The 12,839-nt window shown below is 56.5% G+C and overlaps 1 protein-coding gene across 3 annotated transcripts; it reads left to right on the top strand.

Annotated features, from left to right (window-relative positions):
• The first annotated feature begins 13 nt into the window (after positions 1-13).
• Sipa1 (signal-induced proliferation-associated 1) lies at positions 14-12,064 on the top strand. 3 transcript variants are annotated; one of them, XM_075973160.1, is made up of 16 exons: positions 14-108; positions 2,449-3,252; positions 3,788-3,915; positions 4,000-4,176; positions 6,462-6,636; positions 7,052-7,155; positions 7,402-7,559; positions 7,652-8,261; positions 8,585-8,859; positions 10,279-10,497; positions 10,600-10,711; positions 10,801-10,909; positions 10,990-11,091; positions 11,179-11,233; positions 11,501-11,579; positions 11,659-12,064. In XM_075973160.1, exons 2-16 carry the CDS (start codon positions 2,574-2,576, stop codon positions 11,803-11,805), a joined length of 3,129 nt encoding a protein of 1,042 aa, XP_075829275.1. In that variant the 5' UTR covers positions 14-108; positions 2,449-2,573; the 3' UTR covers positions 11,806-12,064. The 3 variants fall into 3 exon arrangements, with proteins under 3 accessions (XP_075829275.1, XP_075829273.1, XP_075829274.1); XM_075973158.1 differs by having other exon boundaries at positions 32-108; positions 2,479-3,252; XM_075973159.1 differs by lacking the exon at positions 14-108 and adding an exon at positions 119-141.
• The last annotated feature ends 775 nt before the right edge of the window (positions 12,065-12,839 follow it).

The raw sequence follows: 12,839 nt of genomic DNA, 5'->3' as shown, positions 1-12,839 counted from the left end.
AGGCCCCGCCCCCAGGCGGAGCGGCGGCGCGGCCGGCAGGGAGCGGTGAGAGAGCAGGCGGTGGGACCCTGGTGCGGAAGGCAGCAGCGGCCAGCGGGAGCCCAAGAGGTACTGGCGGGATCAGGGAACGGGAGGCACCAGGTTAGAACTGGATACCCAACAAAGTGACTTGGACGTGGACCCGTGGAGTGTGGAGTGTGGGGAGGGACGGGACTGCTTTCTGCTTTCACTGCGGACACCCCCAACCTCCTGCTCCAGTCAGCACGCTCAGTGTCTGTGTTCTCTCCTGCTGGCAGCTCCCACTCCCGAGCTGCTGAGTGGATTCATTGGCTCAGGACGGCTCCCAACAGCTCTGGCAACTGCTCCTGCTGCTGTGTGTGTTTGGGGTTCCCCCTATTCTGGGACTCCCCCTCTTCTGGAGCTCCCCTTTTCCCAGTGTGACCTCTTTCCCAGCCTTGCAATACTGGGTCTGTCCTGGGAGGAAACATCTGTAACGCTCCCTGGCAACAGAAAGGGGGTCATGACCTCCAGATGTGCTGGGAAACATCCAGCGCCTCCTCCTGGGGCAGCCAGGCCTTCCGGATCTGTGGGGGCGGGGCGCCCCCTTTCCCCCCTCAGTGACACAGGCTGCAAGGAATGTCCTGGCCTCAATGGACCTTGTGTGAAGATGTGGGATGGGGGGCAGAGCCCAAGTACACCCCTTAAGGCAGGGCCAGAACAAGAGGCTGCTCATGGGCTGGGCTGCACAGTCTCAGAGCTCAGCCCTTATGGAGACGAGCCTTCACAGACCCTCTCTGGAGTTCCCTCTCTCTGCTGTAGCCCAAGTCCAAGCCTGCACGTGCCCACAGCTTGGCCAGTGGAGCTGGGGCTGCATAGACACACAGACGTAGCTGGCTGACTTCACCCCCTCAGTGCCCCAGCAGTCTTCACAGAAAACAGCAGCAGAGCTTGTCCTAGGGGAAACCAAGTCAGGAAGCCCCTGAGGAGGAGGAGAAGGTCTAGAGACCCAGCTGACTGGTCCACCCTAGAGGGGCTCCCCATCCCCTTGGGACTCACCCCACTTGATGTCACTGGATGACGTATGAAAACTCACCAACACTGCCCGCACCCGCAGTGAGAGTTCTCATGCCCCTGCCCTAGCTGTCGACTCCATCCCTAGTCACCCGGAGGGCACCTCGCTGTTCTCACACCTTTTGCACCTGCCTAGTCTGCCTCCACCACATTTCCGCACTTAGCAGGTCTCTGGGGCCTTGTGTGTTTCAGCCACCAGCCGTACATCCTGTGAGACCTTGAACCTGAGACCTCAACACCCCTCACAAACCTGCCTTCCGCCTACGCCTACAGGGAGACTAGGCAGGTGCCAGTCTGCCGGAGAGTAGTAGTTCTCAACCTGTGGGTCACGATCCCTTCAAGGGTCAAATGATTCTTTCACAGGGGTTGCATATCATATTTATGATTCATAACAGTAGCAAAATTATAGTTACAAAGTAGCAATGAAAATTTTATAGTTGAGGTCATCACAACATGAGGGACTATATTAAAGGGCCCCAGCATTGGGAAGGTTGAGAACACTGCTAGGGATTTGCAGACCAGGTTCAAATTCTACTCTGAACAAGGAACTAATTCAGGCAAGCTCTTCTTCGTAACCAGGCCTCATTTTGACCTTCTGCCCCACTGGGTTCAGACCTCCCTGTCCCTGTGAGGCCAGGTAGACAGACATCCACGGGGTTCTGCCGGCATTAGTCCCTCTCTTGCCCCAGCATGGGCGTAGGAACCTGCAAGAGATTAGTACTAGTCCTGTCTTTAGACCTGGGTGTCTTAGGTCCCATGACTGAACTGTTGTGACCATAGCACCTTCCTCAGGATATAGGGGCCAAGCAGGGGGCTGGGCTGAGTTGGGGCCACTTCCTGTGTTGAAGGAAGCTTGCCACTGCCTCTGACATGCAGCTGCCCCAGGAGCCCCTATGTCCTTGAGGTATTGAGGCTACGGGAACCAGGGCATTGAGACCAGCCTTTGGGTGCTCCGCTCATTGGGGACCCTGGAGGAAGTGGGAGGCACCAGGGAGGAAGGTCTCTGGGGACAGGACGTCCTCCCTTTGTCAAGCGGGCAAGACCCAGACACCAGTGGCTGTGCTGATTTCCGTCCCTGTGGAAACTGTCCAGAATTTGGTGGCTTTGACTGTGGACCTAGGCCTAAGGTGTACAGGTGGGAACTGAGAGGCCCTGGCACCCCCTCTGCTGCCCAGGCATTGAGACCAACAGCGGCAAAGCTCAGTCCTAAACCCTGTCCACTGCTAAGCCTGGGAGGGGGCTGGAAACCTCTGCCTCAGGCAGACAAGGAAGTGGCCAGGAAAGCGGAAGCAGCTTTGATGGTCCCGGAGGAGGCCGGAAGCCAACTGGGGTGGTGGACGACTGGGCTGGGGGCCTGAGTTCCTGTTTTCTCCCCAGGCCCATCTGAGCAGCCCTCTCCTCCGTCAGGGCAGGAACCACTGAAATCTCAGCCTTCTGGCTGGGCACCTAGGACCTGTGCCCACCAATGCGGCCCGGCCCTCAGAGAGTCAGGCCCACAGAGCATGCCCATGTGGGCCGGCGGAGTGGGGAGTCCTCGGCGGGGCATGGCCCCTGCACCTACAGATGACCTCTTTGCCCGTAAGCTGCGCCAACCCTCCCGGCCTCCACTGACGCCACACACCTTTGAGCCAAGGCCGACTAGGGGCCCACTCCTGCGCAGCGGCAGTGATGCCGGCAACGTCCGGCCGTCTACACCAACTAGCCCCCGTGCCCGTGCCCACAGCCACGAGGATGCCAGCCGCCCTGCTGCAACCCCTACTCGGCTCTTCACTGACCCGTTAGCACTTCTGGGGTTGCCAGCTGAGGAGCCAGAGCCCACCTTCCCACCCGTGCTGGAGCCCCGGTGGTTCGCTCACTACGATGTGCAGAGCTTGCTCTTTGACTGGGCGCCACGACCTCGGGGGACAGGAAGCCATACAGAGGCCCGGTCTGGGACCCTGGCCTCAGCTGAAGACCAGACTGCCACCTCAGATCTACTGCTTGAGGCACCTGGCTTTGTGAGTGAGCTTGGCGGTGAGGGTGAGCTAGGACTGGGTGGACCAGTGTCGCCACCTGTGCCCCCTGCTCTACCTAATGCGGCTGTGTCGGTCCTGGAGGAACCACAGACCCGAACCACAGCTTACAGCCTGGAGCATGCAGATCTGGGTGCTGGCTACTACCGCAAGTACTTCTATGGCAAAGGTAAGGGCAGGCGAGCCTGGGAGAAGCAGGAGAGGGTCTGGGGCAGAGGTCCCTGTGGTCTCCAGAGCATACAGCAGGAGGCTCACGGGCTGTCCTTTCCCTGAAAAGTCCCCGGCTGTACAAAGGAGCAGGCGCTGAAGTGAGCTCTTAAGGCTCAACCTCTCTAAGGCCGAGCTCTGGTGTCACCCCTGAAGTCAGGTAGTGTCCCTTCCATCTAGTTCATCTTCATAACCTCCAGGCCAGCGAGCGATTTCCTACCCCATACCTATTTGACGAAACCTTGTTCTCGCCATTATGGGGAAAAGAAGCGTCAGTGTCCTGAAAGAATTTGAGCAATGGTGGAGCTAGTGCAGCCTTTAAACCCGGGAGCACTTAGGCCTTTCTTCCCAGGGCCTGGGACAAGGTGCCGCAGCAAAAGGGGGCGGGTTCTCTCAGGTTCTGCACTTGGTGAGAGGACGCCCAGGGTGGTACTTCTGTGGTGGGCGTGGCCAAGAAGGGAGAGGGCTGTGGATTTGACCCATCACCCCCACCCTAGAACACCAGAACTTCTTTGGGCTGGATGAGGCGCTGGGTCCTGTGGCAGTGAGCCTGCGACGGGAGGAGAAAGAGGGCAGCGGAGGGGGCACCCTATACAGCTACCGGGTCATCGTGCGGACCACGCAGGTGGGCTGGGGTTACAGGCTCAGGAGGTGGGTCCCTCCTCCACAACCTGCACAGAAACTGAATGTCTCTGCAACCCATCCTCAGCTCCGGACCCTCCGTGGCACCATCTCAGAGGACGCACTGCCACCCGGTCCCCCGAGGGGTCTATCCCCGAAGAAGCTTCTGGAACATGTGGCTCCCCGGCTGAGCCCTACCTGCCTGCGACTGAGCTCAGCTTCTCCCAAGGTGCCCCGGACGCTGCTTACTCTAGATGAACAAGTGGTGAGTTCCGGGGAGGAAGAAGGGCTCAGCTTCCCAGGGTCTGAGCCTGACAAGCTCCCTGCTCCCTAACCCTGACCTGGGCACTGACCTCATGAGAGGTGATCCACCTCCGGCATTTCAGAGAGAAGGGTCAGAGATCTTCTGAGCTTTACTTGATCTAGAAGGGCTTGTCAAGCAGCCAGAGCTTGTTCGAAATGCAGAACCTGGGGCTGCAACCCTGGCCTCCTAACTCAGCCTCTACATTAAGACCTAAGGTGATTTTCAGGTACTAGAAGGCCCCCGGCGGACTGAGCCCGCCATTCTGCAGTTCCCCCATCATTCCTGGCCAGTTTGCAGCCCCTGCTTGGTCTCCCCATATGGGAGGCTCACACCTTCCCAGAACTTCCTGTTCCACTTCAGGACACTGAGGCTGCTCGGAAAGCCTCTACCCTCTGCTGAAAGCTGCCCCGGGGCCCTGACTCTTCTCTGCTGTTTCTTCCAGTGGTCGCTGAACAAATGCATCTCACACCTTCACAGTGTCAGGCTCTAGACCGGATGCAGACACAGGGCCAGATGGGGTGCTGTTCCTGAGTATGGGCAAGAGGGCAGGGACACACAGATGGGGCTGACAATAGCCAGAGTTTCACACTGTAAAAACAAGCTCTCAGGCCAGCATGAGCCTGTGTTTGCTGGGCAGGCAGGATTGGCAAAGCTTTCTGAGCAGAGGGGTCCAAGGGTGATGTCTTAGAGGGCTGATGCGTGTCACAGGATATCGCGTGTGGGTGGAGGGCTTGCGGAACCAGCGTGGGGGAGGCTTTATTTATTTATTTTCCTTTTGGGTCGTGTAGATATTGGGAGCCACGGAGGGATTCAGAACTGATCTGAGTGGCTCAGTGGCTCTCTGGCTGCAACATAGGATCTAGTTGGAGAGCGAACAGGCCCAAAGCTGCAGTTGTTCAGGTTAGACATAGTCATGGTGGTACAGGTGATAAGGAGGTGACAGTCTAGAGTGGGGAAGGTTGAGAGCCCCCGCTTCTTGGGCCCTGGGAGTTGTGTTTGTGGGCCCAGGGACCCTGGAGGAGTATGAAAGGGCAGAGGACAGAGGAGCCACAGTTGAGGGGTTAAGATGCTGGAAAGCGCAAGGCATAGTGGTGCATGCCCTTAGTCCTAGCACTCAGGTAGCCGAGGCACAAGGACAGCCTGGTCTCCATAATGAGTTCCAGGACACTCAGGGCTGTGTAGAGAAACTCTGTCTCAAAAAGAAAAAGATACTGGAAAGGCACCTGGCAGCTAGTGAGCCAGTGTGGGGTTTGGGACAAGGATCTGAGCTGGAAGCAGGGAGGAGGGACAAAATATGAAGAGAAACATAGGGGGAGAGTTTCAAGCAAGGTGAGGTTCTTGTCATCCCCTCAAAACACCAGGGCCAGCGGTGCCAGGAGGGGGCCAGGATGAGGCCATGTCTGTGGCCTATAGGAGGAGTTTGGGCGTGGTGGCTTTTACTGTTTGCTCCCCCACCTCTGCTAGGGGACAGAAGCCTTGACCTCAGGCATGCTAGGGAAACCCTCAACCAGAGAGGGTAGCTATGAAGGAGGGAGGCGAGAGCTAGGGAGTGGGAGGTGAGATTACATCAGTGGGGTCGGTAGGGCATAGCTGTGTACAACTGGAAGACACTGGGAGAAGACAGGGTGCAGAAAGACCAGTCGTGGTGGTATGTGCCTGTAATCCCAGTGTTAGGCAGCTGAGGCAGGAGGATTGCAGTGATTTCAAAGCCAGCCTGGCTACATAGCAAGATTGTTTCAAACAAACAAAAAAACCCAGGCACATGACTATAATTCTAGAATTTAGGAGGTGCACATAGGAGTTTCAGGAGTTCAAGGCCAACCTTAGCTATATCATGAGTTCAAGTACAGCCTGGGCTATGTACAATACTATATCAAAAAGATAAGAAAAAATAAGTAGATACAGGAAGGGGACAGAAATGACTCAAAACCTCAAAGGGCTGAGGTAAGGCTGTGTTGGAGTTAGCCTTTAGTTGAGGAGGACAATGTGTCCTTTCTGGGAGCCATCTCTTTTATCACTGGAAAAGTAATCCTCCTTTCCCTCCCCTAACTGTGGCCTCCCCTGCCCTCCTGGGCATAAGAAGAGGCACAGGTTTGGTAGGCAAAGACACAAATGGCTCAGCGTTCCGACCAAGGCAGCGCAGCCCCCAGTCCAGCTGTGAACTGTTCTCTCCAGCATAGCAGGGGCGGGGCTGGCAGAATATTGAAGCCTTTGTCTTCTGTTGTCCATGTCCCCCCCCCCCCCAGCTGAGCTTCCAGCGCAAGGTGGGCATCTTGTACTGCCGGGCCGGCCAGGGCTCTGAGGAAGAGATGTACAACAACGAGGAGGCAGGACCCGCCTTCACGCAGTTCCTCACCCTGCTGGGGGACGTGGTGCGCCTCAAAGGATTTGAGAGCTACCGGGCCCAGCTGGATACCAAAAGTGAGGCCCCCGGGAGGGGACTGCAGATTCTGGGGCGGAGCTTTATCCGCATCCTTCAGTCTGTGTTGCCAGGGACTGGGGCTGAGGGTGGGAATTGGGCTGGGAACCCCGCTGTCTGAGTTAATCCCAGGACACTAGCTTGGTTTCCCTCCCTCTAAGACCACTTCTCACTTCTGGGTTCGTTCTGTCTCAGCATCCCTAGCCTGACCCCCCCCCCCCCCTCGTGTCCTGGTGTGGAGCTGTAGCCTATGGGAGAGGGGAGGGAATTCACCAAGGATGAGGCCCTTGGACCGCATTGCCTGGGCATACGCTGCTGGCGCATAGAGAGAAATAAGTTCAGGCAAGGAAGACCTGACCCGTTGAAGTCACCCACACTCCCCGTGTTCTCTTTGTGTCCCCGATTGTCCGGCTGCAGCGGATTCCACGGGCACACACTCGCTCTACACCACCTACCAAGACCATGAGATCATGTTCCATGTGTCCACGATGCTGCCTTACACGCCTAATAACCAGCAACAGGTGTGAGAGGGGTTGGGACAGGCCCAAACCTTTGGAAGCCATGGAGGGTGCAATATCAGAACCTTGGCATGAGCTCTGCTGACCCCCAACAACCCTCCCCTCTGGCTGTACCACCTTCCCAAATACCTTTCTCAGGCCTTTACCAAGGGCAGGTGAGGAACTACTGGTGCCCAGGCTTTGTCGTGCCTAAATGAGGGGTTTGGGGGACACAAAGCCCATCTCACATTCCCTATCTTTAACCTCCAGCTCCTGAGGAAGCGTCATATCGGCAATGACATTGTGACCATCGTGTTCCAGGAGCCGGGTAGCAAACCCTTCTGTCCCACAACTATTCGCTCGCACTTCCAGCACATCTTCTTAGTGGTGCGTGCGCATGCACCCTGCACCCCGCACACTTCGTACAGGTGGGTGCCAGGGTGGTCTCAGGTCTCCCATGGGCACCAATTCTTGTGTGTCCTTGCCTCTCGTTTCCTCACGACAGCTTTCCTCCATACAGGGTGGCTGTGAGCCGTACCCAGGACACTCCTGCTTTTGGGCCAGCACTGCCACGCGGGGGAGGCCCCTTCGCAGCCAACGCCGATTTCCGAGCCTTTCTGTTGGCCAAGGCACTCAATGGTGAGCAAGCGGCCGGCCATGCACGCCAGTTCCATGCCATGGCTACACGCACACGCCAACAGTACCTGCAGGACCTGGCCACCAATGAAGTGACCACTACATCGCTGGACTCGGCTTCGCGGTTCGGCCTGCCCTCTCTGGGCGTCAGGCGCCGGGCAACCCCTCGGGGCCCGGGCGCTGAACTGCAGGCGGCGGGCGCGCTAATGTGGGGCGTGCGAGCTGCTCCTGGGGCGCGGGTCTCGGCGGGAGCTGAAACGGGCAGCCCAGAAGGCGCCGAGGTGCCTTGCTTGTTGGGCATCTCAGCAGAGACGCTGGTGCTGGTGACACCACGCGACGGCCGCGTTGTCTTCAACTGTGCCTGTCGCGACGTGTTGGCTTGGACTTTCTCGGAGCACCAACTTGATCTGTACCACGGGCGAGGGGAGGCGATCACGCTGCGGCTCGACGGGGCCCCGGGGCAAGCGGTGGGCGAAGTTGTGGCACGTCTGCAGGTGAGCTCTAGGGGGAAACTGAGGCCGCTGGGTCCGGGTCCATAAACTTCAGGAATAGGGCACGAGCCCCCCGGGGTCTGGATTCGCGTCGGGGGTGTAGCTTACTGAAAACCGCGTTCGCCCAGTCTGAGACGGGCGCGGGGAGGGGAGAATTCTAGAGGCGTCTTCTAATCGCCGAGCCCGGGAAACTCAGCTATCACGTGGGTCGCTAAGGCGCCACAGGCTCACCGTGAGAAGTAAAATGACCCAGGGGCGGGGCCAAGGGGACAGGATCTGGGAAACCACGCCCCCAAGGGTCGCTCTCACCCAGCCCCTCCCCTCAGGTGGTGAGCCGCGGCTGTGAGACCAGAGAACTGGCCCTGCCCAGAGACGGCCAAGGTCGCCTGGGCTTTGAAGTGGATGCAGAGGGCTTTATCACACACGTGGAACGCTTCACGTTCGCGGAGACCACGGGGCTTCGGCCTGGCGCACGCCTGCTCCGAGTGTGTGGCCAGACGCTGCCCAAGCTGGGTCCAGAAGCTGCTGCCCAGATGCTGCGCTCTGCGCCCAAGGTCTGCGTCACCGTCCTGCCCCCAGACGAGAGCGGCCGGCCGCGAAGGTCAGGGCACCCGGGATGTGGGGAGGTGGGAGGACTCGGCAGCTGACCCCTTCTGTCTCCGGTGTCAGCATCATCGGTCATGCTCTCAAGATTCCACGACTCTTGGTCTCTCTGAATCATACTTTACTCATCTAGACTGCAACAGATTAAGCCCATGCTTTCCCTGCTCTGCAAATCAAATAGCTTCTTCTGTCATTTCAAGACATTAGCTCCCCCGCCGCATGTGCACACTAATTTGTCCCTTACTATTCTAAACCCAGTATAGGCAAACTTTTCCCATAAAGCCCCAGATAATAAATATTTTTAGGCTTTTGGAGCTATCTGGTCTCTGCCACAGTTACTAACTCTTGTGCAAAATGAATGTGTGGCTGAGCTTCACTGAAGCCATGGAAACTGAAATTTCGGGACTTTGTATAGATGCTCTTTTTCTTGTAAAAAGTTTACTGCTGGTAAACCCAAGATAAGGTTAAAAAATTCCAAGTGGAAATACATTAAGTCCAAACTAATTTTTTGTTTACATTCATTTGGTTTGGTTTTGGCTTTTTTGAAACAGTTTCTCTGTGTCCTGGCTGTCATTGAACTCACTCTGTAGACCAGGCTGGCCTCAAACTCACAGAGATCCACCTGCCTCTGTCTCCAGGTGCTGGGGTTAAAGGTGTGCACTACACCCCAACCCCCACCCAGCTTCAGACTGTAATTTTTACAGGTCACAAAATTGTCATGTTGTTCAGTTAAACATCTGCAACACTAAGTCTAGAGAGGTGGCTCAGCTGATGAGGACACTGGCTGCTCTTGCAGGGGCCCCGAGTTGGTGGCATGGTGGTTCACAACAGCCTGTAACTCCAGCTTCAGGAGCCCCATACCCTTTCCGATCTCTGTCCGCATGTGCCTGCCCCCATATATATATACACACAAATGCAAATTAAGACATCTAAAAACTATTCTTAACTGATAAGAGCTTCAAAAACTGGTGTGCATGCTAATAAAAGAAAGGAGAGAGAAGAAAAAAACACGGACTTGTTTTGGTTCCAGACAGTGCTGTTGGAGACCTGCTTTGTGTGTGTGTGTGTGTGTGTGTGTGTGTGTGTGTGTGTGTGTGTGTGCGCGTGTGTGTGCTCATGTCCCAAAGAGGATGTGAGGAACACCACAGTGCACTGTGGATGCTAATCAGCTTCTCTTACATTGTCTAAACTCTTAGCCTACAATAAAATTAGTACTGTTATGTGCATTTGACAGTAAATTGGTAGGGAGACCTGCCCAGGTACATGGGGCAGAGCGGTGATGTTCACCTAGGTCTGGACAGTGCTCCACTGCAGACAAGCGCTGGTAGGGATGCAGTGGGGCTCTCTTCCTTTCGGAAGCCGCTGGCAGTAGCTGGGGTGGGGCTGCTCCCTCATGGTGCTCCCATTCATCCTCCAGGAGCTTTTCGGAGCTGTACACGCTGTCCCTGAAGGAACCCAGCCGCCGTGGGGCCCCAGAGCCAGTACAGGATGAGACCGTGAAGGTGGTCCTGCTGCCCCCCACAAAGCAGCTGCTGCATTTTTGCCTGCAAGACAGCAGTGGCCCTCCGGGGCCTGGGGACCTGACTGAAGAGAGAACGGAGTTCCTACACAGCCACAACTCCCTGTCACCCCGCAGGTACACCCTCTGGGCTCCCCCTCTCTGGCCAGCCTTTTAGCACCTGGAGTCACAGCTCTAGGAAAGCGGTTCTCAGTTCTGAGCCACCCTTTCCCTCCTTAGCTCCCTGTCAGATGAGGCTCCAGTCCTGCCCAACACCACCCCAGACCTCCTCCTTGTCACCACTGCCAACCCTTCAGCACCTGGTACTGGCAGAGAGACACCCCTCTCCCAGGTAAGCAGAAACGAGGCTCTGAAGATTAATTGTAGTGATGTAGAGATGATGTAGGGTGTTAGAGCCTTGCCATTCACTTTTGACCCCAGGATCAGTCAGGCAGCCCCAGTAGCCATGAGGACCCCAGTGACTCAACCCCGGAACTGAGGGCCTCCATCCTGCCAAGAACCTTGTCTCTGCGGAACTCCATCAGCAAAAGTGAGTCTGGAGCCAGGGAACAGGACAGGAGAAGGTGCCAGTTCTAGGCCTCCCTCTGAACTTGCTCCTTTGACTGGCAGTTATGTCGGAAGCTGGCAGTGAGACCCTGGAGGATGAGTGGCAGTCCATCTCGGAGATCGCTTCCACTTGCAACACAATTCTGGAGTCACTGTCCCGCGAGGGTGAGCCGCTAGGACACAGGGAGAGGTCCCAAGGGGGGCTCTTTCTCCCTTTCAGACCTGCCCACAGACAGTCTCTCTCTCCCATAGGACAACCCGTCCCAGAGAACGGAGACCCCAAAGGAGTTCCAAAGTGTGACTCTGAGTAAGGCTTCTACCCTCACGTCGGCACCCGTGTGTGTGTGTGTGTGTGTGTGTGTGTGTGTGTGTGTGTGTGTGTGTGTGTGTGTGTGTGTCTGTGGAGGCGGACACACACACACACACCTTCCCTGCCTGTCCACTGGAGTCCATTGTTATATACCTAAGTCTTGGAAGGCATAGTTGGGTTTGTTGTCCATCAGGGTTGTCTAGGAAGCAGCCTGTGGTTCTGGCTCCAAGCTGCTTCTGCTGAACTCTGACCCCATGTCCTCAGGCCAGAACCCGGGAGCCTGTCTGAAAAGGTCTCTCACCTGGAGTCCATGCTCAAGAAGCTCCAGGAGGACCTACAGAAGGTGAGGAGAGGGTCTGGGCTGGGCATTGAAACACAGGGCTGCCCCAGCAGGGGGTTCTCACTGCTGTTTGTCACCCTAGGAGAAGGCAGACAGGGCAGCCCTGGAGGAGGAGGTGCGGAGCCTCAGGCACAACAACCAGCGCCTGCTGGCAGAGTCCGAGAATGCCGCCACCCGCCTGCTCCTGGCCTCCAGGCAGCTGGGCTCGCCCACTACTGACCTGGCCTGAAGCTCACTTCACGTCCTAGTCTGATTCTGGACCTGCTTGGAACTGCCTGGCCCTTCAGGGCACCTGGGCCAGACCAGTGACCTTCCTCAGGACGTCTTCCCTGCGCTGAGGCGCCTCTTAGCACTGCCCCCACTTCCCAGCCCATTTGGCAGCCAAGCTGCCCCTACCTGTCCCTGTTTGTAAATATTCTGTAAAGAAAAAGGAACATCAGCGAGTTTACACCAAAATAAAAGCTATTTGTGTTTGTATGTTCAAGAAACGTGGGTAGGGAGTTGCCTCCAAGGCCACACCAAGCTTCTAAGGCCAGTAAGAAAGACAGGTCCCAGGAATATTGACTTAGAGCTTGCCTGGCAACAACAAAGGGTGGGGTTTCAAGGGTAGGACACCCCTTCTCCTCTTCATTTCTTGGGTTCTCTTGGGAAGCAGGTGGCCACACCCCACACCTGTCTTATCTAGAGCAGGAAGGGGAACAGAGCAAGCCTACAGGACAAGGCAGGGAAGGGATGGCAGGTGCTATGCCTATGGAATCCCATCTCCCAGACAGGCCCTGCTGCTTCAGTCATTGAGCCTAAAGAGCATCATTGATTCTGCCACCTGACCACCTCTTGCAGGCGGTCCAGAGGTGGTAGCTCCTCTCTGTATCCCAAAGGACAGTGGCTCTCAACCCCCTTCTCTCTCAGTTGGCCATAACACCCACTGTTCCTCACCAGGCTGGGTCTTTTCCTTAGAAGCATCATCTTTCCAGACTTGGACTTGGTCTTGACACCCTGCTTCTACTGAGGGCCAGACAAGGCACATGACTCATCAGCCCCTACCCAGGAAGTTCTCTGAAACCCAGGCCCTGAGCTGGCCTACTCACACTGTGGTAGGATAAGCTAGGATGAGTAACAAAGTGGGGGACAGGAGCATAAGGAAGGCCTCTTGGAGGAGATGACTTGAGGATTGTGTTTTTGAAAATTGAGGTCACCTGCAGATGTCAGAGGTATTCCAGTAGGAGCAGTCCAGGGCCCACTGGAATTAGGGTATATGAAGGA

Source organism: Microtus pennsylvanicus, chromosome 5 (genome assembly GCF_037038515.1).
Source record: "Microtus pennsylvanicus isolate mMicPen1 chromosome 5, mMicPen1.hap1, whole genome shotgun sequence".
Taxonomy (NCBI): Eukaryota; Metazoa; Chordata; class Mammalia; order Rodentia; family Cricetidae; genus Microtus; species Microtus pennsylvanicus.
Note: the sequence above shows the minus strand (reverse complement) of the source record. Positions and strands in the feature narration are given on the sequence as shown.

Bases quoted from the DNA above. Each gene is read 5' to 3' on its own strand.
- Sipa1 (XM_075973160.1), top strand. From the start codon at position 2,574: ATGCCCATGTGGGCCGGCGGAGTGGGGAGTCCTCGGCGGGGCATGGCC. The intron at 3,916-3,999 runs GTGGGCTGGGGT...ACCCATCCTCAG, and splicing joins TCATCGTGCGGACCACGCAG to CTCCGGACCCTCCGTGGCAC. The intron at 11,092-11,178 runs GTGAGCCGCTAG...TCTCTCCCATAG, and splicing joins GGAGTCACTGTCCCGCGAGG to GACAACCCGTCCCAGAGAAC.